At 37.3% G+C, this 26,565-nt stretch overlaps 1 protein-coding gene across 5 annotated transcripts in view; it reads right to left on the minus strand.

The window, feature by feature from the left end:
* ZGRF1 (zinc finger GRF-type containing 1) overlaps window positions 1–26,565 on the minus strand; it is a 77,037-nt gene that overhangs the window by 18,229 nt on the left and 32,243 nt on the right. For 3 of the 5 annotated variants that reach the window (XM_041759600.1, XM_041759601.1, XM_041759599.1), the window contains 10 exons: window positions 22,616–22,739; window positions 21,226–21,875; window positions 19,934–20,072; window positions 19,262–19,446; window positions 17,014–17,210; window positions 13,272–13,411; window positions 7,770–7,913; window positions 5,604–5,718; window positions 3,915–4,177; window positions 1,733–1,892 (listed from right to left, as the gene is read on the minus strand). In XM_041759600.1, the coding sequence (XP_041615534.1) occupies window positions 1,733–1,892; window positions 3,915–4,177; window positions 5,604–5,718; window positions 7,770–7,913; window positions 13,272–13,411; window positions 17,014–17,210; window positions 19,262–19,446; window positions 19,934–20,072; window positions 21,226–21,875; window positions 22,616–22,739 (2,117 nt within the window). The remainder of the gene's footprint in view (window positions 1–1,732; window positions 1,893–3,914; window positions 4,178–5,603; window positions 5,719–7,769; window positions 7,914–13,271; window positions 13,412–17,013; window positions 17,211–19,261; window positions 19,447–19,933; window positions 20,073–21,225; window positions 21,876–22,615; window positions 22,740–26,565) is intronic. The other 2 variants (XM_041759603.1, XM_041759602.1) reach the window with 2 other exon arrangements.

Consider the following 26,565-nt stretch of genomic DNA (forward strand, 5'->3'; position numbering starts at 1 on the left):
GTCAGAATATATTGTCCAAATACACAGCTAAGTGTTATTTTAATGTGAAGAAATGCGTGAGTCTAGCCTATATGCAGACTAAATATGGATTATAGATCCATATTTCTCAGGTCCTTATCAGAAACTTAAACACTGAAGAATCTTTCCCAAATGTTTAAGTATTCAATACTTACCTTCCTTCTTTGTTCTAACTTTATGATTTCTCTTTTCTAACAGGATACAGTTAAAATTTCATCTCAAGCTAAGCAATCTAAAGCTTTTTCCTGTTTAGCCCCCAAGTAACTCCTCATTGTCTTAAATTAATAAATATCTTCAGCTTCTGTTTTAGATTACTTAGAAGAGTGTACACTGGCAGATCCTTTCTGAAGGATGATTTTGCAAAATATATTTTATTTTAGAGGAAGGGTGTGGGAGAGGGAGAAGAACAAGCTGACTGCATTGAAGGTAGAGCCTAAAGCAGGGCTTGATCTCATGACCCTGAGATCCTGACCTGTGCAGAAACTAAGAGTCAGGGCAGCCCTGGTGGCGCAGCGGTTTAGCACCACCTGCAGCCCAGGGCATGATCTGGAGACCCCGGATCAGGTCCCATGTCGGGCTCTCTGCATGGAGCCTGCTTCTCCCTCTGCCTGTGTCTCTGCCTCTCTCTCTCTCTCTCTGCATCTCTCTGAATAAATAAATAAAACCTTTAAAAAAAAAAAAGAAACTAAGAGTCAGACACTTAACTGCTTAACTGACTGAGCCACACAGGTGCCCCTTTCTTTGTATTTTAATAAAATTTTACACAATCACAAAAATTTTACACCTGCAGGACAGACTGTAATTGCCTTCCTTAGATCCTTCTTATTGAAAGAAAAAACTTAATCTGACTAAACTGACCAGCTATTTTACTGTTATATGTTCCTACAGACAGGTATATAAGAGAATAACCCATAATTTGGCTCTGTATTTTTAGCCTACTTCCAAGGTTCTTGAGTCAAAGGATTTTTATTCATGGCACAGGAAGCAGTATAAGCATCCACAAATATGCATCCCAATTCCCTTGGTCCCCAAGTCCAATGGAAAGACCAGAGAGTCCAGATAGAGATCCCTGCACATGCAAGATGTTGAGCCGTAGAAAAGGAATACCGAACTTGGAGAGCCAGTACTTTTATAAATCAGTAAGCAAGCTGTTCTTTGTCCTGGACCTTGTCAATCAAGGTGCTTGCTGCAAACACTGAGAAATGTCCTGGCTAATAGTGGTCTGGGCCTTGGATCCTACTGAAACCCTACTGGGATGCTCAGTATCCCAAAGCAGATTGAGTCCCTCAACAATATACTTTTAGCCCTATGTGTTCTTCACTGAACTTAATTTTTAAGTGAGCATCCTATCCTTGGGCCAAAATTGTCAGGTTTGGTATTTGATTTTATCCTATTACAACTTAATGAGTTAGTTTACTACGATTTCATGGATGCTGGCTCTTAATTCAGAAACAAAGGTCTTGCATTTTTGAGACACCCACAAAAATGTGCATGGACACTCAGGGACCAAGATGGATTGCCTCTCTCACAAATAACTTAAAATATTAGCTACTCAGGGGCACTGGTTGGCTCAGTCAGAGGAGCATGTGACTCTTGATCTGGGGGTCCTGAGTTCAAGCTCCATGTGGCAGGTAGAGATTATTAAATAAAAATTTTTAAAAATTAAAATAAAATAATAAAATATTAACTACTTAAACACACTAGCCATACCTACCCAAGAAGTACTCTGTCCACAGCTACATTAGTGGAAGAAGAAATGAGAAGTTTCCAAGGTCTTACATTTCCAACTGTGAGAACTTCACTCTTTTCAAATAGCTGTACAAAAAACAAAATCACCACTGCCAACAAATAACTCTTTCCTGCTCCAAAAACACCTAATTATTTTGAAGGAAGGGGGGAAAAATAAAGGCAATATAAATTTATGAAAGCACAAGAAACATTTCATCCATCTGCCTTCCTCTCTCCATTTAAATAAATTTATTCAAAAACATTCACTGAGTGACCACTACATGCTTAGCACAGGAGATAAGTAGATAGATAACCAACGACCTCCAAATTTAATGAGATCCTAGTCTACTTAGGAAAATAGACAAAGTAAAGGAACAATGATAAAATAATATGTAAGTAACACCGTTATGATATCAAAAAAAAAGAATGTTTCTTTCTGCTTTGATGGAGATGGGAATGTTTCCTAAAAATAAGTAGTAGCAGAATTAAGTCTTCCAGCATAACATATCCAGACTGCTTAAAGAAAGGATCATTCTAGACAAAGGCATGATAAAGCATGTAGAAGTTAACTATTTCTATACAGCATATAGCAAATAGGCAAGAGACAAGGCTGACAAGATAAGCAAGAGGATAAATCATAAGAGTTCTCCACGGTACGGCTAAAAAGTTTAACTTTTGTCTTGCAGGCCAGGGAAAGTCACTGAAGGATTTTAAACAATAGAATTTACTTAGACTGTATTTTATAAAAACTACTTGAGTGAAAACATTAGGAAAGGTAATACTAAAGGTAGGTCACCTAGGAAGAAATATGAGATAACCATAATAATAATATATGCTAACTTTCCTGAGTGCCTCCTACGTGCCAGGCACCATTCTAAGCCTTTACCAGCTAGTTAACTCATTTAATCCCCCCAGTCCTAAGACATAGATATTATCAATTCCATGTTTTAAAGCAGGAAATTAAAGAGGTAAGTAATCTGTCCAAGATCATACAGCTAGTAAATGAAAGAGGCAGGATATAAATCCAGGATTCTAGCTGTAGAGCCCACCCTCTCCTCAGTAGGTTATATGAAGGTATGATGAAGGCTTGGATTGAGGGGATGCTATTGATCTGGAGAGGAGAAATCTGGTATGAAAGAAAAGTAGAAACTAAAAGGAAAATATCTCAGTGACTGACCTGATGAAAAAAGATAAACAGAGAGTAGGAGGAGGATTAAGGTCATTCATCTAGGAAAAAAGAATAATCAAAGATGACTCCCAGATATCTAACTTGGTCAACAGGGTATATGTGATGTAAATCCTCAAAGCAGCACAAAACAGCTCTGGAGTGGAGGTCTGTGAGAGGACATGAGTTGAGAAGGTGAGAGAATCCACACAGAATTATCAGCTCCAAGAGGGGAAAGTAAAGCTCCTTTACTGGAACAGAACCAAAAGATGTTAAAAATAGGTTCAAACTTAGGTAAATTGGAGGAGGACAGGATATTTTATTTACTTATTTATTTTAGATTTTATTTATTCATGATAGACATGAGAGAGAGAGAGAGAGAGAGAGAGAGAGAGAGGCAGAGACACAGGCAGGGGTAGGAGCAGGCTCCATGCCGGAATCCCGACGCGGGACTCAATCCCGGGACTCCAGGATCATGCCCTAGGCCAAAGGCAGGTGCTGAACCGCTGAGCCACCCAGGGATCCCCTGGAGGGCAGGATATTGAGAGGAGTTTCTGTTATAAACTCCATTTCCTATTTTAGAGCAAGATGAATTTCAGAGAGAGTGGGGCAGGGGCCAGGAGAGGTTATGAGAATGAAGGTTTGGAAAAGCTGCTGTGGGAGGATGAAAGAGTGAGCGGACTAGAAAGTAATAAAACGCTTTGCTGCTTAGAGGTGAAGTTTACTCTGATAATGCAACACATAGATATCTAAATCCCAGATACAATGTGAATAATGAGTGTATAATGTTACTCATTCATCAGGCATGTGCAGCCTATTCTCCCCTTGAGAATCGTCAGTTCGGCTCTCATCTAACAGTTAATTAAAGCATGTTCAGATTCAAAATAATCTATGTAGAGTTATTCTGGAATACTGTCTGACTAGGAAAATTACAAGCAAAGTAAATTACAAAAGCTTATATAACAATATAGTTGCTAAAACTATTATTTTTCTTACTTCTTACCATGTATGATTGTGATAGGGAGGGTATGGGTTTGTACTTCCTTCACTTCTTCAGCATTTTCATGTGATGCCATCATTTGAGCTATCTGAATTAAAGCTGTAGCTTGATCCTTATTTAAGTTGTATGCCTGAATTAATTCACTAGCTAACTGTAGTGTGGCTTCTAGGCTGAGAAGTTCAAATTTTGTGTTGATATTTGAGAAGGCTGGTGGGATAAATTTTCTCTTATTGACTCTCTTGTTGCTAACTATAGTTGATGAAGACCTAGTAAAAAGGCAGCAAAAAAAAAAAAAAAAAAAAAGGAAGAAAGAAAGAAAGAAAGAAAGAAAAGAAAAACGGTTTTTGAAGTAGGTAAGTAAACTTATTCATAATTTAACTTTCATTTCACACACATCACAGAGAACACTTTTTTAAAGGCACAAATGGATATATGCTCCAATTTGAAGGATGGGGAAAGAGAACTAACATTTGTTGACTACCAACCATGTGCAGGCACTATGCTAGCATTTTATGTATTATTTGATGTAATTTTAAAAACAACACTAGGAAATAACCACCCCAAATAGAGATACAGAAATAAATTTTTCCCTAAAAGCACACAGATAATAAGTGGTGTACTGACTTTAAAGCCCATGTTCTACTATAAAACCTGACTCAGGTCATTAATATAGCCTTTATTTCAGGTAATACTGCAATAAACAAAGTGGTTTTATTTCTATAAAGAATGAATTCATTTCAAAGATTAAGTAACAAAGATAATAATGGAATCACAAGGATTTTTATTTTTACCTGGAACTTCATTATGATGAGAAAAATGAAACACCACAAGATAGATCATAAAATTTCAAATTAGAAACTAGAGTTTTTCTACCATTTTAGTGAATTTAATACAATATCATTTGCAGGGAGATCCCTCGGTGGCGCAGTGGTTTGGCGCCTGCCTTTGGCTCAGGGCGCGATCCTGGAGACCCGGGATCGAATCCCACATCGGGCTCCTGGTGCATGGAGCCTGCTTCTCCCTCTGCCTATGTCTCTGCCTCTCTCTCTCTCTCTTTGACTATCATAAATAAATAAAAATTAAAAAAAAAAAAAAAAAAACAGTATCATTTGCAGGGATGCCTGGGTGGCTCAGTGGTTGAGCGTCTGCCTTCGGCTCAGGGCAAGATCCTGGAGTCCCAGGATAGAGTCTCACATCGGCCTCCCTGCATGGAGCCTGCTTCTCCCTCTGCCTATGTCTCTGCTTCTCTCTCTGAGTCTCTCATGAATAAATAAATAAAAAATCTTAAAAGAAAAAAAAAGAATATCATTTGCAATATTTTAAAAAGCGGTATGGTACTTGAAAAATCAAAAGTAAAGTTACAGGTTATGTCAAGAATAAAGTTACCATCAATATACATACTGAATTCAACCTATAAAAGGATTCTTTTAGATATTAAATAATATGTGGCATAAAAATACAAATGAATAAAAAAATCAATACTCAAAAGATCCTGAAAATATTATTCCTTGACAAATAGAAAAAAATTTGCAGTAACATCCTTTTATTTTTAACTACTGACAAACATTAATCTCATGGTCAATAATAATAATAATATTGGCAAAATTATGTAATGTACTTCAATTACATTTTCATATTTACATTTAGTCACATATTGGAATACCAATGACCCAAAGGTAAATAATGACTTACATTGTTAACAAGTACTGTGTTAGAGGTAGAGTAGCTGGATTAAAGTAGTCCTGAATGTTTTTCAAAGTCGTCAGCTCAGTGCTAGCATTACAAACCAACAATGCATGTACCATTACTGTAGAGAGAACGCAGAAAATGAACATTTAATGAGAAAAAAATGTATTAAAAAAAACTATTAAAAATGTTCAGTTGGCTAGCATAGTTGGTTAAGCATCTGACTCTTGATTTCAGCTCAGATTGTTATGGGATCGAGCCCCTGTCAGGCGCTATGATGAGCATGGAGCTAGCTTAGGATTCTCTCTTCCTCTACCTCAACCCCTCCACTCCAAAAATGTTCATGTAACTCAGAGCTCAGCTACTGAATTAATCACATGACATAAAATAAACCCTTAAGTACATGTGGAGGTCCTTTTATCCATTAAACTACTATAATACCTAGTTATTCATACTTTTTATATGGGTATCCATAAACTGCACAACTTAAATCAAATTTGGACTTCTATACAACTAATGAGCAAGAACAACTGTTCTGAGTTAGTATATGGGGACACTGCTTGACAGTTCCAACTAATTACCATACCATCTTGTGTTGTACAGTAGTCTTTGTGTAATTTTTGAACATTTTCTTTGATTTCTTCAGTTATTTTATAAGGAATATGCGGGAAGTGTAAAGTTAGAATGCTGACATGGCGAAACAACTGCAACAAATGTGAAAATATGAATTCAAAAGTGACAAATTAACTAACAAATGTTTAAGTAATTAGACTTGACTGGACTCAAGCTAGTTGACTAATTTTTTCAGTTCTTGAAAAAAATCAAAAGCTAAAAATGTATATGAAATACTTGAAATGAATCATTAAATGTTGTGTCTCCAATTCGCTATAGACCAAATTCAACCATCAGGAATTATTCCAGAGATCAGGATGTATATAGAAAGCTATAGATTCTTAGAACTGGATAGAGATTCAACCTACTAAAAGCTCCTTTATTAAAAAATAATAATAAGGCTGGTAGCCTACTATCTTACTAAAAATTTCTGAAAATAAAAATCATATCCTCCTGTTCCACTGCTGGCAAAATCCCTGCAAAATCTATAAGACTTTCTCTGTGTGAAAATAAATGATGTGTTTACTAAATGGACTTTATTAGATTAACAAACCAAAAGAAGTTAAAAACCAAGAGAATCAGAACTTGATGTAAGATATTATTTGAGAAAATTCTTATTTATACTTTTGATGTTTATATTTTTAAAAATCAGGTATATAAAAATCAACTTTAGGGACCATCTGAGTGGCACAATAGGTTAAGTGCCGACTCTTAGTTTTAGCTCAGGTCTGTGGTCTATGAGATTGAGCCCCATATCCAGCTCTATGCTCAGCGGGGAGTCGGCTTGAGAATCTCTCTCCCTTTTCCTATACCTCTCCCCTGCCTCTCTCTCTATCTCTCAAATAATAAGTGGATGGATCTTTAAAAAAGAATCAACTTTAACAAACTATTTAAGTGTGGGTTCAAGATTTTATTATATTGTTAGCCCTCTGAGACTTGAACTGCAGAAATATTTATATCTTCAACTTTTATCTTTTTTATTTTTTTTAAAGATTTTATTTATTTATTCATGAGAGACACAGAGCAGGAGGCAGAGACACAGGCAGAGGGAGAAGCAGGCTCCATGCAGGGAGCCCAACGTGGTACTCGATCCCGGGACTCTAGGATCACGCCCTGAGCCAAAGGCAGACGCTCAACCACTGAGCCACCCAGGTGTCCCATCTTCAACTTTTATATATATTTTCAGGAACTCATTGTATACAACAGTAGGAAGAAGTAGAGATGGATTTTTTTTTTTTTTTTTTTTTTTGAGAGAGAGAGTGCATGAGCCAGGGAGGAGGGCAGGGGGAGAAACAAAGGGAGAAGGAGAGAGAGAATCTTAAGCAGGCAGGCTTCAGGCCCAGCATGGAGCCTTGCTGGATCTCACAATACTGAGATCATGGCCTGAGTCAAGATCAAAAGTCAGACACTTAACCGAATGAGCCACGCAGGTGCCTGGAGGTGGTTGTCTTTTTATTGGTTTTCATCAAATAATCCCACACAAAGTTAGCATTCTTGCTCACAATGTATCTTATATCTAACATTCTTCAATATATTTAATATGGGCATGGTAATACTTACTGTTAGTGGGCCAGTTAGAGGGGAAATAACCTTTCAAAGGTAGTAGCTCCACCTCATTGATAGATGATGGTCCAAAGAAAGCACTACACGCAATAAAAGTATCCAATTCAAAGTCCAATGTTTTTGAAACCACCCAAAGGTCATCTGAAAAGACAAACATTTTTTAAAGAACTCAGAACTATGCTCAATTCAAAACTACTTTGGATTTCTTACATGCTCAGTCCTATATTTTCTCAAAACACAAAATTATTTATCATCTACCAGATTCCACCCAAACTAAGACATGAATACATAACATTTTATTTCCATGTTTTAATGCAATTACTTTCATGTTTTTAAAGTCATTTGACAATTATACTAAAAACAATGTAAATAAAGCAACACAACATCTAACTTTCTGTGGCTAAATAAATTTGGAAAGTGCTGTGTTAAGCAAATAACCTTAATCTAAGATTTTTCAGAACCTTAAACATGCTGATATGCATTGGACTTTCAAACATGGGAATGTAGTCCAGTAAATCATCTTTTCTGATGCAGCTAAGATTCGTGATTTGTCAATTAATTTTCAAAGTTGGTTTAGGTCAGGGATTTTAATAAATAAACTCCTAATCCTTTACAGATGATTGAAAGAAATTCTGGGAATGGAGGAGAAAGGGTTTTCCCAGCAGATTCCCAGGATAACCCCAAACTCACCAACCAAGGGAACAAGGAGGAATTGTGGGTGTAAAAAGGTCAGCTGGGACATTAATTAATGGATGATGGAATAATCCAATCATTCTTGGAGCAGTTGACTCTAGGATTTGTCTTGAAGGTAAGTTAGGCTTTGGCTAAAACAAAGACTACCAGGAGGACTTTGAGCTAGAGAAATGGGGCGGCAACACACATAACTACTGCCACTAGGGATAGGTAAATTGATCAGAATCTATTAGCAGGCAAGTCATGTATCTGTGGGAATATTGTTTTGTTTTGTTTTTTAATAAAACACAATAACCCAGGGGCACTTGGCTGGCCCAGTAGAGCATATGACTCTTTCTTATTTTTATTTATTTATTTTTTTAAGATTTTACTTATTCATGAGAGACAGAGGGAGAGAGAGGCAGAGACACAGGCAGAGGGAGAAGCAGGCTCCCTGGAGGAGCCCAACGTGGGACTCGATCCTGGATCCAGGGATCACGCCCTGAGTCAAAGGCAGATGTTCAACCGCTGAGCCACTCAGGCATCCCGAAGCATATGACTCTTTGATCTCAGGGTTGTAAGATCACCCATGCTGGGTGCTGAGATGACTCAAAAAGATCTGGGACTGAACTCAACTCTCTGACTTCATTGGAACTGACCAGACTGGGGTCAGCCTTCACCTACATGCATTGCCAGAAAGAACAGCTGATATCACCAGGGGGAAATTAGTTTACGGGCCAAAATAATGAGACATTTAAGGAGAACAAAGGCTCCAAAGAAAAACATACTGGATTACAGAGTCCTACAGAAAAGAAAATGCCAGAACAGATGGGCAAATAATTTAAATTTAGCCTGGAAAGAGATTTTCTTACTAGGGGTAAGAGATGATAGCAGCAATGCAAAATAAGAACAAGAAAATAATGAAAAGAAATGAACAAAAATACCAGATTGAAAAAATATAGTAGTTGAAATAAAGTTATAATTGATGGGATAAATAGCAGAATGGATACTTTTGAAGAATAAGTAAGCAATTTAGAAGACCATATTGAGGCTATTTTGAAGAAGAAGAAGGACAAAAACCCAGACAATATAAAAGAAATGCTAAGAGAGTCAGAGATGCTAATATTGGAATAATAAAAGTCCTAGAGAGGGGAAAAATAAAGCGAGTATTATTTGAAGAAATAATGGCAATCAATTTCCCAGAATTAAAAAAAAGAGAAACCATAAAAGACTTCAGTCATTTTTTTAAAAAACCACTTTATGGAGGTACAACTGACATACAAAAATCTATACGTATTTATTGCATGTACTGGATGAGTTTGGAGAGAGAGGACTTTAGATTTAAAAGGCCTATAATGTGCCCAAGAGGAGAAAAAACTTTTTAAAACCCATATTTAGACACATTATAGGGAAATATAAAAGAGAGAAAATTAAAATTCTAAAGCTGCCAGCCAGAAAGAGCAAATAACAATATAAAGGAGTAAGGATCATAATGCCATCAGATTTTTCAACAGTAAGAGCATTACCAAGCATATTAATATGTGGTTAAAACATATAAATTGCTGCTTCTGTAGATCAAAGGTATTAAATGAAAAGAGCTTAAAATCCATACTAACCTAAAATTTATGAGTTTAGATTAGTGCTATTCAAAGTAGTCTGTTTTACATAGTTTTGTTATTGGTCTGCAACATGAAGTTTGTGCTAGAATGCAATTAACAAATCAACAACATGTTTCCTTCATTCAGATAGTCTTACTACAAACAAAACAAAGAGAAACACAACTAAACTAGTCTGTTTATTAACATAATGGATTTATACTCTGGGGCAGCTCCTCACCTCTCTTTGGGAACCAGTAACAATTTGTGGACTAGAATACCAAAGCCAGTGTGCTGATAATAATACTTTGAGTAGCACTATTCTATTTTTTTAAATTTTTAAAAATTTAAATTCAATTTGCCAACATATAGTATAACATCCAGTAGCACTATTCTAGACAATATCAACAAGATGTAGGGGAGGGAAAAGTGAAAGAAAACGTAAAGATAAGAACACCTGGGTGATTCAGTGGTTGAGCATCTGCCTTTGGGTCAACCCTGGGCATGTTAGAATCCCAGGATGGGATGGAGTCCCACATTGGGCTCCCTGCAGGGAGCCTGCGTCTCCCTTGACCTTTCTCTGCCTTTCTCTGGGTCTCTAATGAATAAACAAATAAAATCTTAAAAAAAAAAAAAACAAGAAAGAAAAAGTAAAGATGAAGAATCAAGCTCTTTTTTAAAAAAAAAAAAAGAGGAAGAAACAAGTGAAGACAGTGCTTTAAAGTTCTTACTGAACTGTAAGATTTTTTTTTTAAGATTTTATTTATTTATTCATGAGAGACACAGAGAGAGAGAGAGAGACACAGGCAGAGGGAGAAGCAGGTTCCATTCAGGGAGCCCAATGTAGGGCTTGATCCTGGGACTCCGGGATTAAGGCAGACATTCAACCACTGAGCCACCCAGGCATCCCTGAACTGTATGATTTTAAGCATCGATTTTTTTTTTAAAACAAGAAAGGATTAAAAAGAGCAGATAAAGTGGGATAAACATATAACTTAAGATTGTGGAAATACACCCAAACATATCAATTATTATAATTAATTTAACCATTGGACTTATTCCATTTACAAGTCAAATTTTAAAAATTCAGACATATGCTAATGATAAGGGACACAACTATAATGTAGGAACATACAAAGATGGAACAAAAAGATGAGAAGATGTATTGAACAAATATTTTGCAAAATAAAGCTCACATAGCTACATTAATAACTCGATTTCAAGAAAAAAGTATTATTAAAAATGAAGAGATCTTTACATAATAAAAGTTTCAATTTACTAAGAAGATAATAGCAATTTAAAATATAAATTTAAAATGCACCTAATAAAATAACCTCAGGGGCACCTGAGTGGCTCAGCGGATGAGCATCTGCCTTCAGCTCAGGGCATGATCCTGGGGTCCTGGGATCGAGTCCCGCATCGGTCTCCCTGCAGGGAGCCTGCTGCTCCCTCTGTCTGTATCTCTGCCTGTGTGGCTCTCATGAATAAATAAATAAAATTTTAAAAATAAATAAATAAAATAACCTCAATGTATACGATCCAAAAATAATAAGGGTGCCTGCATGGTTCAGTGGGTTAAGCGTTTGCTTTCAGCTCAAGTCATGATCCCAGGGTCCTGGAATGGAGCCCTGCATCAGGCTCCCTGCTTAGCAGGGAGTTTGCCTCCCCTTTCCATATGCCTCTCTCCCAACTCATGCTCTCCCTCCATCTCTCTCTCTCTCTCTTTCTTAAATAAATAAACAAATAAAATCTTTTAAAAAATAAAAGTGCCAAATCTGCACTCTTTAAAAAAAAAAAAAGAAAAAAACCCCTCCAAATGGACTGAATATTTCCTTATGTACTATGTCATTAAGAAAACCTTAATAAACTTTGAAGAATTTAAAAAAAAAAAAGGTCAAATTCATTTACATAAACCTATAAACAAAGAAAAGAAAGATGCTGATGAACACAGGGATGCAAATGATAATTACTTTAGGTTAGGAGAGACAGCCAGATGAGTTAGTGCGGTTACTTTATATTAAATCTAGGTAGTGGGATCCCTGGGTGGCGCAGCGGTTTAGTGCCTGCCTTTGGCCCAGGGCGCGGTCCTGGAGACCCAGGATCGAATCCCACGTCAGGCTCCCGGTGCATGGAGCCTGCTTCTCCCTCTGCCTATGTCTCTGCCTCTCTCTCTCTCTCTTTCTCTCTGTGACTATCATAAATAAATTTTTAAAATAATTAAAAAAAAATATAAAAATAAACCTAGGTAGTTATAAAGGTACTGGATTTTGCTTTGGTTCGTAGATTCAGATTTAAAATAATTAAATAATTAAAGCAATTAAAGCAAGCAATATGAGGACCAATGATAAGAACCAAAGACAATGATGAGTCCCATTTAGTGCATCTAAGCTCCTTAGAAAAAATTATTTTAAGGATTTTACTTCCAAATATACAAATCTTATGGTCCAGTGTTGTCTAATTGTGCAGACAGTAACAGAAGTACCAATAAAAATCACTACATTTTCAGTTTATTTTTCATATTAAGTTACATACAACTGAATTAGCATAGTAATTTATGTTTTTTTAAACAAAATTAAATAGATTTGGGAGCCTTTAGTAAAGTCTTTAAAAAACTAAAATTTTAAAACATGCTTTTTGGAAATGATCCAATTTATTATACAATAATTCACAATATATGCTACTATTAAGCAGTACTTTATAAAACCTCTATTTTTTTTTTTATTTTTTTTTTTTTAATTTTTATTTATTTATGATAGTCACAGAGAGAGAAAGAGAGGCAGAGACACAGGCAGAGGAGAGAAGCAGGACTCCATGCACGGTAGCCCGACGTGGGATTCGATCCGGTCTCCAGGATCGCGCCCTGGGCCAAAGGCAGGCGCCAAACCGCTGCGCCACCCAGGGATCCTATAAAAAACCTCTTTAAAGAATTTACAGAGCTGTTAAAAAAACATGAGATACGGGATCCCTGGGTGGCGCAGCGGTTTGGCGCCTGCCTTTGGCCCAGGGCGCGATCCTGGAGACCCGGGATCGAATCCCACGTCGGGCTCCCGGTGCATGGAGCCTGCTTCTCCCTCTGCCTGTGTCTCTGCCTCTCTCTCTCTCTCTCTGTGACTATCATAAATAAATAAAAATAAAAAAAAAATTATAAAAAAAAAAAAAAAAAAAAAAAAAAAAAAACTGAGATACAAGGCTAGACTCAAGTCAACTCAAGTCGCCAACATGATCAACTTACTCTTGCTGTAAGTTGAAGAACTTTCCTTCCGACTCAGCTTAAGATAAAGTTTGCTTTTAGGTTCACTATAAAATTCAGGATTTACAGTATTAAACTTCTTCAGTTTGCCATACTGTTTTCTTTGAAAATCAAATCCTTTCCTGAAAAATGAGTAAAAAATAAAAATGAATTTAAATATTAAGGTACAAATTTTTTGCTGAGATGTAACTGTCATACAATACTATATAGTAGTTTCAGGTGTACAATAAAATGGTTCAATATATACATATATTATAAAATGATCACCACAGTAAGTCTAGTTAATATCCATCACCACACAGAATTACAAACCGCCATCCTTGTGATGAGTACTTTTTTGTTTTAAAGATTTATTTATGTATTTGAGTAGGGGGAGGGATAGACAGAGAGGGAGAGAGGAGCTCAAGCAGACTCCCCGCCAAATGTGGGCCTCAATCCCATGATCCTGAGATCAGGACATGATCCAAAATCAAGAGCTGAATGCTTAACCAACTGAGCCACCCAGGGGCCCAAGATGAGCACTTTTAAGATTTACTCTTTTAGCAACTTTTATATGTATTATATAGTATTATTAACTACCGTTACCATACTGTATATTACAATCCCAGGACTTTGAAAGTGGAAGTTTGAAGGTACAAATCTTTTTTTTTTTTTTTTTTTTAAGATTTTATTTATTTATTCATGAGAGACACAGGCAGAGGGAGAAGCAGGCTCCATGCAGGAAGCCTGATGTGGGACTCAATCCCAGGACTTCAGGATCACACCCTAGGCCGAAGGCAGGTGCCAAACTACTGAGCTACCAAGGGATCCCCAAATCTTTTTTTTAATTTTTAAAACATAATATTGAAAGAACCATGGTGAGTGTATGTTCATATACTTTATACATGTAAACAAATTTAAAAAAATACTGTGCCAAAGATAATGGTAACCATCACAGAATTATCATTAGTTTTAAGAGACTGAGATAGGAAAAGTACCTAAAAAGTATATAATAGAGTACCTCAGTTTCAAAGACTCTAAAATAAATTATCGCCATTAGTTCCATATTTTATAGATTATTATGATTAAATGAAATTATACATGTAAAGTGCTTAGAAGAGTGTAGCGTGTATAAACTCCCCATAGATATTACTAAAATGCAAATGTTTATTATAGCTACATTTTGGATAATTCCACCTTTATAAAACATGCTACCTAAATGTAGCATTCTATTACCCTATAAAATTACCTAGTTCAGGCTTGTGAATGACCACTATTATCCTACACTGATAAAAATTATTCTTGTGGTTTGTTCAACAGGGTTTCCCTTAGGATTGTGATCATACATAAAGTATTAGAAAAATTCCATGTCTGAGAGTCATCTTGATATTGCTGACACTGCTTGATGTTTAGAGGGGAACAAAATAGCTTTAGAAAATTATTCTCAGGATGCTTGGGTGGCTCAGTGGTTGAGCATCTGCCTTTGGCTCAGGTCGGGACCCTGGGGAGCCTGCTTCTCCCTCTGCCTATGTCTCTGCCTCTCTCAGTGTCTCTCATGAATAAGTAAATAAAATCTTTAAAAAAAATTATTCCTATCTTATAGTTAGAAAAATTGAGGTTTTAGGTACTTTTATATATTTTTCCTATCTCAATCTCTTTTTTAAAACTGATGATGGGATATCTGGGTGGCTCAGTGGTTGAGTGTTTGCCTTTGGCTCAGGGCGTGATCCTGGCTACCGAGATTGAGTTCCCCATCAGGCTTTCCTCAAGGAGTCTGCTTCTCTCTCTGCCTATGTCTCTGCCTCTCTCTCTCTCTGTGTCTTTCAGGAATAAATAAAATCTTAAAAAATATATAGATATATATAAATAAATAAAATAAATAAACTGATGACAACTGGGGTACTTGGTGGCTCAGTTAAGCATCTGACTCTTGATTTTAGCTCAGGTCCTGATCTCAGGGTCATGGGGTCTAGCCCCACATTTGGTTCCACACTCAGCAGGGAGTATGCTTAAGATTCTGTCTTCTGCTTTTCTGCCCCTGGACACCGCCGAGTAAGCATCGTTAAAGTCTCCCCTCCCACCGCTGTCATGTCTAAGTCAGAGTCTCCCAAAGAGCCCTAGCAGCTGTGGAAGCTCTTCATCGGAGGTTTGAGCTTCGAAACAACCGATGAGAGTCTGAGGAGCCATTTTGAGCAATGGGGGACGCTTACGGACTGTGTGGTAATGAGAGACCCCAACACCAAGCGCTCCAGAGGCTTTGGGTTCGTCACGTATGCCTCCGTGGAGGAGGTGGATGCGGCCATGAACTCTCGGCCGCACAAGGTGGATGGAAGAGTCGTGGAACCAAAGAGGGCTGTCTCCCGAGAAGATTCTCAAAGACCCGGTGCCCACTTAACTGTGAAAAAGATTTTTGTTGGTGGCATTAAAGAAGACACTGAAGAACATCATCTAAGAGATTATTTTGAACAGTATGGGAAAATTGAAGTGATTGAGATCATGACTGACCGAGGCAATGGCAAAAAGAGAGGTTTTGCTTTTGTGACCTTTGACGACCACGACTCTGTAGACAAGACTGTCATTCAAAAATACCATACTGTGAATGGCCACAACTGTGAAGTAAGGAAAGCCCTATCAAAGCAAGAGATGGCTAGTGCTTCGTCCAGCCAAGAGGCCGAAGTGGTTCTGGAAACTTTGGTGGTGCTCGTGGAGGTGGTTTTGGTGGGAATGACAATTTTGGTCATGGAGGGAACTTCAGTGGTCGAGGTGGCTTCGGTGGCAGTCGAAGTGGTGGTGGATACGGTGGCAGTGGGGATGGCTATAACGGATTTGGTAATGATGGAAGCAACTTTGGAGGTGGCGGAAGCTATAATGATTTTGGGAATTACAACAATCAATCCTTAAATTTTGGACCCATGAAAGGAGGAAATTTTGGAGGCAGAAGCTCTGGCCCCTATGGTGGTGGAGGCCAATACTTTGCCAAACCACGAAACCAAGGTGGCTATGGCGGTTCCAGCAGCAGCAGCAGCTATGGCAGTGGCAGAAGGTTTTAATTACTGCCAGGAAACAAAGCTTAGCAGGAGAGGAGAGCCAGAGAAGTGACAGGGAAGCTACAGGTTACAACAGATTTGTGAACTCAGCCAAGCACAGTGGTGGCAGGGCCTAACTGCTACAAAGAAGACATGTTTTAAATTTTTTTTTTTTTTATATATTTATGATAGTCACACAGAGAGAGAGAGAGGCAGAGACACAGGCAGAGGGAGAAGCAGGCTCCATGCACCAGGAGCCCGACGTGGGATTCGATCCCGGGTCTCCAGGATAGCGCCCTGGGCCAAAGGCAGGCGCCAAACCGCTGCGCCACCCAGGGATCCCTAGAAGACATGTTTTAGACAATACTCATGTGTATGGGCAAAAAACTCGAGGACTGTATTTGTGACTAATTGTATAACAGGTTATTTTAGTTTCTGTACTGTGGAAAATGTAAAGCATGCCAACAAAGGGTTTTAACGTAGATTTTTTTTGCACCCATGCTGTTGATTGCTAAATGTAATAGTCTGATCATGACGCTGAATAAATGTGTCTTTTAAAAAACAAACAAAAAAAGATTCTTTCTTCCTCTCCCTCTGCCTCACCCTACACTCACTCTCTCCCTCCTAAATAAATAAACCTTTAAACAAAACCTGATGACAATCATATGAGGTTATTTTCTGACATAACTACACTCATTATTTGGTACCAAGAAACATACCTCACCAAAAGCTGACATTCCTCAAAGAGGGGTATCTTTTGACTTCTTAAGTATAAGCCAATACTCTTTATATCACTTAAAACTATGCTAGGTAGAGACTCTTCTTGTGTCAAATATCCCGGGGTCATTTCTTCAAGCCACTTGAAAAATTTACATCGGTCAGCTTTGGGTCCATCACAGGTATAAAAAAGACGACCCTAAAAGGAAAAACATATACAATTTCGTAAGAAAAATTTTGTATTTTATTGTTTTTTTATTATGTCTGTCAAGACTTACATAAAAAGTTGTTAGGCATTAATGTATTCCAATAAATTATTCATTATACAAGTTAATCTTTCTATTAACTTTAAACAACACATTAAAGTTTAAAACCATTAACACATTAAAGTTTAAAACCATTAAACCATTTACTTTCTCTTTATCAAAAAATTATTTTGAGAATACAAGTTTATTTGAAAAACAAAATTTGTTGTTTCTAATTTAAAACATTCACTATAGAAAACCAGAAAGCTACCCAGAAACAACAACAAGAAATATCTTGTGCATTTCTTTTCGGCTTGTCACTCACATGTGTGTGCATATGCACATGAGGATACATACACTTCTACTGTTTTTTCTTTTTAAGATTTTATTTTTATTTATTCATGAGAGACACAGGGAGAGAGAGGCAGAGACATAGGCAGAGGGAGAAGCAGGCTCCATGCAGGGAGCTTGATGTGGGACTCGATCCTGGGACTCCAGGATCATGCACTGGGCTGAAGGCAAACGCTTAACCACTGAGCCACTCAGGCATCCCTGTTTTTTGGTTTTTGTTTTTTGTTTTAAATGAAACTCAGGTTATGATGTGTTTTCTACTCCGTAACCTAACCTTTATATACAACATACTGTACACTGACAACAATGTCATCAAATTATCTTCACTTGATCTTAGTCAAAAGGCCGAGAAGTGATCATCATCAAATTATCTTAAAAAGGTAAAAAGACTTTTGATGGTTCTGTATTTCATTCTATGGTTATATTATTTATAAATTCTTGCTTTAGACAACTAAATTTACATCTAAATTCACATACACCAGTATCCCTGGGTGGCTCAGCAGTTTAGTGTCTGCCTTCAGCCCAGGGCGTGATCTTGGAGTCCCAGGATCAGGTCCCTCATCGGGCTCCCTCCATGGAGCCTTCTTCTCCCTCTGCCTGTGTCTCTGCCTATCTCTCTCTCTCTCTCTCTCTGTGTCTCTCCTGAATAAATAAAAACTCTCTTAAAAAAATTAAAATAAATTCACATATACAATACATAAACATTTTACTAACTTGACTTCTTCATAATAATACATTGTCAGCAATGTAAATTAAATCACTACACTCTTATATTCCTCAGGCCTTATCTGTTATTCATACTGGGTATCACATAGCAGACTACTTCAACTTTCACTTCTTTCAGGCTCCCTCTGCATTCTCTAAAACTTCAGGTTGGGACATATTCCCTTCTCAGTGCTCTAACTATAACTTGGGCATATCCCTCCTACTACATCAATTACAGTACTATATAAAATTACCGGGATCCCTGGGTGGCGCAGCGGTTTAGCGCCTGTCTTTGGCCCAGGGCCACGATCCTGGAGACCCAGGATCGAATCCCACATCGGGCTCCCGGTGCATGGAGCCTGCTTCTCCCTCTGCCTGTGTCTCTGCCTCTCTCTCTCTCTCTCTCTCTCTCTGTGTGACTATCATAAATAAATAAAAAATTTAAAAAAATAAAATAAAATAAATAAAATAAAATAAAATTACCTTTTATGTCTTTTTCTCCATCCACCACTATGCAATGAGTTCCTAAGCAATTTGAAGGATGATCTTAACTCACACTTATGTATCCTAGAACACAGATTTCCTGGGAGTTTACTGTATGTTAGTCACAACACCCCAGGTAGAAGACTCCTAATCAAGACTTGCTCTTGGGATCCCTGGGTGGCGCAGCGGTTTGGCGCCTGCCTTTGGCCCAGGGCGCGATCCTGGAGACCCGGGATCGAATCCCACGTCAGGCTCCCAGTGCATGGAGCCTGCTTCTCCCTCTGCCTGTGTCTCTGCCTCTCTCTATCTCTCTGTGACTATCATAAATGAATAAAAACTAAAAAAAAAATATTAAAAAAAAAAAAAAAAGACTTGCTCTTTAACTAAGCTTGTCATAAAGTAATAGGTACCTAAACTTTTTGCAAGTATTGGTGGGGCAAAGAGAGCAAGGAAGAGAGAACAATACCTTATTTGGACCTTCCTTTTTAACCATGACAAGTTTTGCAGGTTGATGATGATGGCAGGATGGTACATTACTTTCTACATTTTTTAGTTTCTCTTCCTTTAATGATGTGTAAAATGATATGTCAACTTTTGAAAGAGCTTTGTGCAACCTCTGTGCCAACCCAAACAACAATATATTTAAGTGTTCTACGAAAAAAGAAAAAAAAATAAGTACAGATGAAAATTAAATACAAAATAATTGTGTTTGTATCATGTGTCCTATTTGTTAGCTAAATTTGAAAATTGCCTTTTAAGAGAGTAATCCATAACCTAAAGCTAGTATCTATTTTTTAAAGGCAAAAAGATCAAAATTAATTATGCATCATGCTTAAAATTTCTTAACAAAACCATTTGTAACACTTTTAGTTTTAAAAACATGAAAACTTATAACTTGAAAAAGATAATACTGTCATTTTCCACTTACAAAATTCAATTTGATCTGAAATTAGAATACAAGTTACAGTTGAAAACTGGAGAAACATATAGAAAATAACAAATCTCAAGTAGAGAATTTAATATGAAAATTCACAATATAAAAAAAAAAGAAAATTCACAATATAAGATATGCTTTCTCAAGGTTATACTACTTATATTAAGCAGCAATCAATCATAATAAAATAGATAACAATCATACCTATGAGACAAGATGTAAAAATCTGCTTATAATGAGCAGGAGACTGAAAAACAGCTGGTATATGAATTTGCCTTTGGGGAAGATAAGCAGACTTTATTTTCTGCCCACTTGGGAAGCAAAGCTCAGAGGCATTTATCTCCTGAAATGGAGTAATTCAAGTTATTATAACAACTCCAGAAAAATACTGTTTTCTGTTTTTTTATTTTTTGAGTTTCTTTTTTAAAGATTTTATATATTTATTAGACAGAGAGAGAGCACAAGAAGGGTGAGCAGTAGGCAGAGGGAGAGGAAGAAGCAGACTTCCCACTGGGCAGGAAGCCCACCACAGGGCTCAATCCCAGGACCCTGGGATCATGACCTGATCCAAAGGCAGATGCTTAACCAACTGACACATCTAGGCACACCCAGAAAAGTACTGTTTACTAATGAGTAAATTATTTTCTATAGATATGTTTAACACATTTGTCTTTTAATTTTCAGAATTCTTAAAAATCATTTGCTAACTTTATATGAATCATTGAGAGGCACCTGGGTAACTCAGGTGGTTAAGTGTCTGCCTTTCAGCTCAGGTCATGGTCTCAGGTCCTGGGATTGAGCCCCACATTAGGCTCCCTGCTCATTGGGGAGTCTGCTTCTCCCTCTCCCTCTGCTGCTCCTCCTGCTTGTGCTCTCTTGATCACTCTCTCTCTCTCTCTCTCTCCCAAATAAAAAAAATTTTTCAAAAAAAAAATAAAAGAGACATTGAATATAACAAGAATGGCTATGGTTGGCACTTTAAATCATATAAACAAGATTAAATGTTTTTAATCTGTCCCTTAATAAATTTTTAGTTTTTGCTAGGAAAATCTCAGCTGATAAGAACAACATTATATATTTCAATTTCTGGTTACAATTACAGCTGCACAACCAACGCATAATAAGATGTAACTTTACCTTAACAATGATCTGATTGGCAAAACTGAGCTGATAGTGAAAAATGAGAACAATCACAGTTAATAGTAGTAGTAAAGTGGAAACAATTGGAGCTATAACTTATTAAGTACTTACTATGTGCCAGATACTGCACCAGATACTTTCAAATACATAATTTCATTTAATGGTCACAACTACCAGGAAAGATTTTAAGTCAAAGAAGATATGACTGTCCCTAGAGTTTTGGAAAACTCAAAAAAGGGGAAAAAAAGCCATCAGCTCCAAGAGTAAAATCATTGCTCCTGTATGATTTTGGTAATTCTTTTGTTGAAATAACTACTGGGAAAAATGTACCAAAATACACTGGTACATTTCCTCACCTGTAAATCTCCTGTTACACTGTAGATGTAGCAGGCAGCAGACTCTCTTAACGTGTTTTGAATTTTTTCAGTCTGGGAAGTCAGCTTTAAATTCAATGAGAGTGCTTTCTTTCTGAAAACCAAATCCTGACAGCTAAAATCCTGCTGCTGTTGATAGAGCATGCCTTTTATCATTTGCAAATATATAGAGTCTAAAGAGCTTTCATTCACAGCACCACTCTGTCTTTCACATATATCACTTAAATGTGTCCCAGAAATAACTTTACCAGAGAAACCATCTGTTACTTTCTTATCAACTCTGTCTGGAGTAGTCAAGTTGCACTGGGGTATGTTCTGATATTTCAGCCACTTGCTTTGAGTAGATATATTATTGAGAAGCAAAACGTCCCGTGGAGTCACTTCTCTAGATTCTTTACAGAAGGAAGTTTCACATTGGTCCTCAAGCCCCAAGCTAAATGAAAGAACTCCTGATTCTTCACATAAGTTGAATATGGGGGAGGAACCAGAAAATTCTTGCCTGTCACAGTTGATCACGTATGAACAAGAATCTGAATCAGCAGGTGGCAAAGTAGTTAGTGGAACTCGGGTTCTACTTACTAATGGAAGCCTTTGAAAGTTCTTATTCTCCAAAGAACTGGATTTTTTGATAACTGAAAAAAGAAAAAAGAGCTGATTAAATTAAAAATGTATTACAGTCATCACCTAGACTCTAAAAACCAGTAGCTATGTATATGAAAAAGTACCAACTTGCCTTAAAAAAAAATCAGATTTTATTTCCTTTTTCAAAATAATCAGGGGAAGATCCATAGGTGAAATTTTAAGAAAGGAGAAAGGAAAAGAAAAGTTAGTGGAAAGAATCCTACAGAATGTATTGTACTTATTAAAAAGCAGGAAATTACTCATAGGGAAGAGTCAAAATGTTTCAAAACACAGAGACCTGAGAATGCAACTGTGGAAACAGGAGTTGAAGATCCCCCTGATACTGCCACAATCCCAGAGCAAAAACAGGGGAAACATTAGACCACAGTCAACCAATGGTGTAAATGAGACATTCACAATGAACCACTCCCCTGGGAGGGAAGACGGCAATAGAAGGGCCTGGCTCTGGAGTTAGAGCTGTGAAAAGAACTGTAATGACAGAAGACACTTTCAGAGGTCCATGATGAGATGTTGACAAAAGAAAGAAGGAATCTGCGACTTAGAAGGGAATGTATTTGGAAGTAAGAGCCATCTGAAATAGAAAAAGGGTGTGGGAAGGCTTGAGGGGTATGACATTAAATCTGATTCTAAGATATTTTTAGTTTAGTAACAATTTCTCATTTAAAAAACTTAATTTTACACAGATATTACAGCACTATGACAGTAGCTAAGTTGAAGAAGTAAAGGTCACCAGGTAAAGTTCTTTCTTTCAGGGACTCCTCAGAGAATTCTAGCACAAAGTCTTCATCTCTTGAGTTCAAAGAAAAAGTAGAATCAGGGTTTAATGTAGAGATCTTCTGTTCTGGTGATGTTACCTATTCAGAAAGAAAAAACAAAACTATTGACCAAAATGTTATTACTTTTTTTTCCTATTGTTTGAATTAATTCTAGTAATCTACATTATAAAAATAATGCTTTCAAGCACATTATGTAAAGCTATACTAGGGCAAAGATTCTTCCCAAAGAGGCAGGATAAAATAAACTCACTAAAATCAATAAAAATAATAAAAAGTAAAATACAGAACATAAAAACTATTGGATTTATTTGAAATGGGTCAAATTCTGATTTAGATAGATCTGGGTTAAGGGGATTCAGTTCTGAGGATGAATTTCCAGTCTATGGGGCTTAAGACTAACTTAGACCTCATGTTTGGAGCTGTGAAGGTAAAACTTCCTGCAGACTCAAGAAATGAACAGCTTTTTCTTATGTCCACAGCTCTAGGGTTTATCTATAGTTGACTTAAATTGCAAAACATTGCTCCCAAATGTAGTGAACTTTTTTGATATATTTTAGACCTGAATAATCATGTTACTCATTGTGCTATTCTTATAAAAGTATTTAATTTTTTCGCTGCTTGCAGAAATTAATCAGCTTAATATGATGATCACATTTAATATATTTGCATAACAATAGAATGAAAATAATGAAAGTTTGGAAGAATGCATACCAAACTGTTAAGAATGGTTGGTTTCTAATGAAGATGGAATTAGGAGGAAAGAGTTCTTGTAACCTTACATACTTCTGAATGATTTAAACTTGTTAAAATGTATCTGGGTTTTTTTGTTTTGTTTTGTTTTTTAGTAAATTACAATAAGTATAAAATTTATATACAGGGGTGCCTGGGTGGCTTGGTGGGTTAAGTGCCTTTGGCTCAGGTCATAATCCAGGATCAGGCCCTGCTCAGTGGGGAGCCTGCCCCTCTGCCACTCCCCCTGCTTGTTCTCTCTTTCTCTCTGTCAAATAAATAAATAAAATCTTTTAAAAGATTTATATATAAGTTTTAAAACACTTTCTTGATTAGCTACTTGGTTCTAGGTGCTGTGCTAGGAAATAAGGATGTGAAGATGAATACTCATGATTCCCACACTCAAGGAATTCAGTCTAGTAGAAGAAACAGACAAACCAATGAGAAATTACATTGAATCACCACCATAGTAATAGTCTTATTGTATTAACAAACTCCTACTATGTACCAGGAACTAACCTAAGCACCTTATATTTTTAACTTATTTGATCCTTACCACAACCATATGAGTACCAACCAATTGGTACTCCCATTTTCCTTATTTTACCACTGAGAAAATTGAGAAGAGTAGGTAAGCAATTAAACTTGTTTAAATTCGCCCAGCTTATTAGCAGCAGAGTTGGCATTCAAAACCGAGGCAGTCTCGATTGTATTGCACTTTTTTTTTTTTTAAGATTTTATTTATTTATTCATGAGAGACACACAGATAAAGAGAGAAAGAGAGAGAGAGAGAGGCAGAGACACAGGCAGAGGAAAAGCAGGCTCCATGCAAGGAGCCCGATGTGGGACTTGATTCCAGGTCTCCAGGATCAGGCCCTGGGCTGAAGGCGGCGCTAAACCGCTGAGCCACCCGGGCTGCCCTGTATTGCACTTTCAACAAAAGTAGCCAGTACTTACTACCACACCTTGCTCATGCGGTGCATGCTCTACAAACTAGCCAGAGTTCTTTTTAAACATAAGTTCAATCATTTCACTCCTTTCATTAAAACTCTAATGGTTCCCAAACTCTCTCAAAGTATGAGAAGGCTGTCGGAGGCAGCTGCCTTATAACATCAGGCCCCTCACTTCCTCTTTGATCTCACTTCTTACTACTCTCTCTCTCTCTCTCTCTCTCATTCATTCATTCATTCATTTCAGAGAGCTATCCCCTTTCTGTTATACAAATTGGCCAGCATTCCTCTGCCTCAAAATCTTTATACTTGCCATCCCTTGTGCCTGGAATGCTCTTCCTCCAGATATCTGTGTGACATGTACATGCTTTCCCTCCTTTTCTCTCTTCTTCCAGATCTTTACTCCAGTGTCATTTGATTAGAAGCCCTATTGTACCTATAAAATAGAACTTTGTCCCCTTTATACAGCTTTACTGTTCTCCATAGCACTTAAAACCCTCTGAGGTACTACATACTTGCTTATTATCTGTTTCCTTTCAGCAGAATGCAAGTTCTAGGAGAGCAGATCTTTGCCTGTTTTATTCACAGGCCTACCTCTAGCATGTACAACAGGGTAACACATAGAGTAGTTGCTCAAAAAAAAATACTTGAGGAATGAGTGACTGATATGCTAATCTTTTTAAGTTTTCCATATTTACAGTCACTATTTTTCACCTCTCATTTACTGTTTAATCCACTCTAAACAGGTTTCTACCCTCACTATTTCATTGGAACTGCTCTTGCCAAAGTCACCAATGACCTCCAAGTTGCCAAATGAACACGTTTCTTTCATTTTACAACAATTGACATAACTAACCCTCTTCACCTCCCAATTACTGAGAATGGAATATAACACATTCTCACTTCTGTACACACTCTTGAAATGAACCCCTCCATTCTCAGTGCTTTAAACTTGGCTGTGTGCAAGTGACCACCCAAACTTCTCTGATCCAGACCCATGTACCCGACTTCTAACTTTACATCTCTACTTGCCTGGCTCACAGGCATTCCTTATCTGTGTCTGTATATTCACCAAATGTGCTCCTCCCTGCTGTGGACTGAACTGTGCTCCCCCCGCCCCCCAAATTCATATGTTGAAGTCCTAACCCCCAATATAACTTTATTTGGAGATAGGGCCTCTAAGAGGTAACAAAGTATAAATGATAAATGAGATCATCATAAGAGTGGGGCCCTAATCCAACAGAATTAGTGTCCTTATAAAAAGAGAGCTTACATTCACTTACTCTCTTTCTCTCCATGTGTACACACCAAGGAAAAGCCTTGTCAGGACACAATGAGAAGTTAGTCAACATGAAGAGAGTCCTCATCAGAAACCAAATTAACCAAAGCCTTGATCTTGGACTTCTAGCGTCCAGAACTATGACAAAATAAATTTCTGTTGTTTAAGAGACTCATCCCATGATATTTTGTTATGGCAATCCCAGCAGACTAATACACTCCTCCATCTTATTCCACCCAGCGAAAACCACCTGAGTCCACACAACTGTTAAGTCAGACAGCCAAGAATCTTTCTTCTCCCTTTTCCTTAACCACTCTCTACATTCAATCCAGAAACATCCATGTTTCTAACTCCTTTCACTGCCACAATCCCCACCTTCAAGTCTTTATCATTCAAGACTCCTCTTAACTGGTTTCCACCAGCAGTGCCCACCAAATCCATCTTCCACAGAGCCAGCAAACCTTTTAAAAGTGTATACTAAGTCAGATGATTTTCTGCTGAAAACCCTTCATGGATTTCCCAGTGGAACACAGAATATTATCAAAATTCTTAACCTCACCTGCAAGACCTGCTCACTTTTTCAATCTCTAATTACCACTTCTTTTCACTCACTATAATCCCACTATTTTGGCTTTCTTCCACTTTCTCAAGCCTCTCAACTTTTTCCAGTCTCGTGGTATTTACACTTGCCATTTCATTGCAAGGTATGTTCTTCCCCTCATTGCTGCCACAGCTGGAGAAGCCTTCCTAATTATGCATAAAGTAGATTTCCCTATAATTTTAGAGTACTTTGACAGCTTTCTTAAAAAGCAATTATCTCCATTAATTTGTTTGCTTGTTCTCTCTCTCTCTCTCTCTCTCTTTTTTTTTTTTTTTGTTTGCTTGTTCTCTTGATTAACATGTCTCCCACTCAACCTCTTTTTCCTTGGCCTGTAAAGACAGAGAT

Source organism: Vulpes lagopus, chromosome 6 (genome assembly GCF_018345385.1).
Source record: "Vulpes lagopus strain Blue_001 chromosome 6, ASM1834538v1, whole genome shotgun sequence".
In the NCBI taxonomy this organism is placed as follows: Eukaryota; Metazoa; Chordata; class Mammalia; order Carnivora; family Canidae; genus Vulpes; species Vulpes lagopus.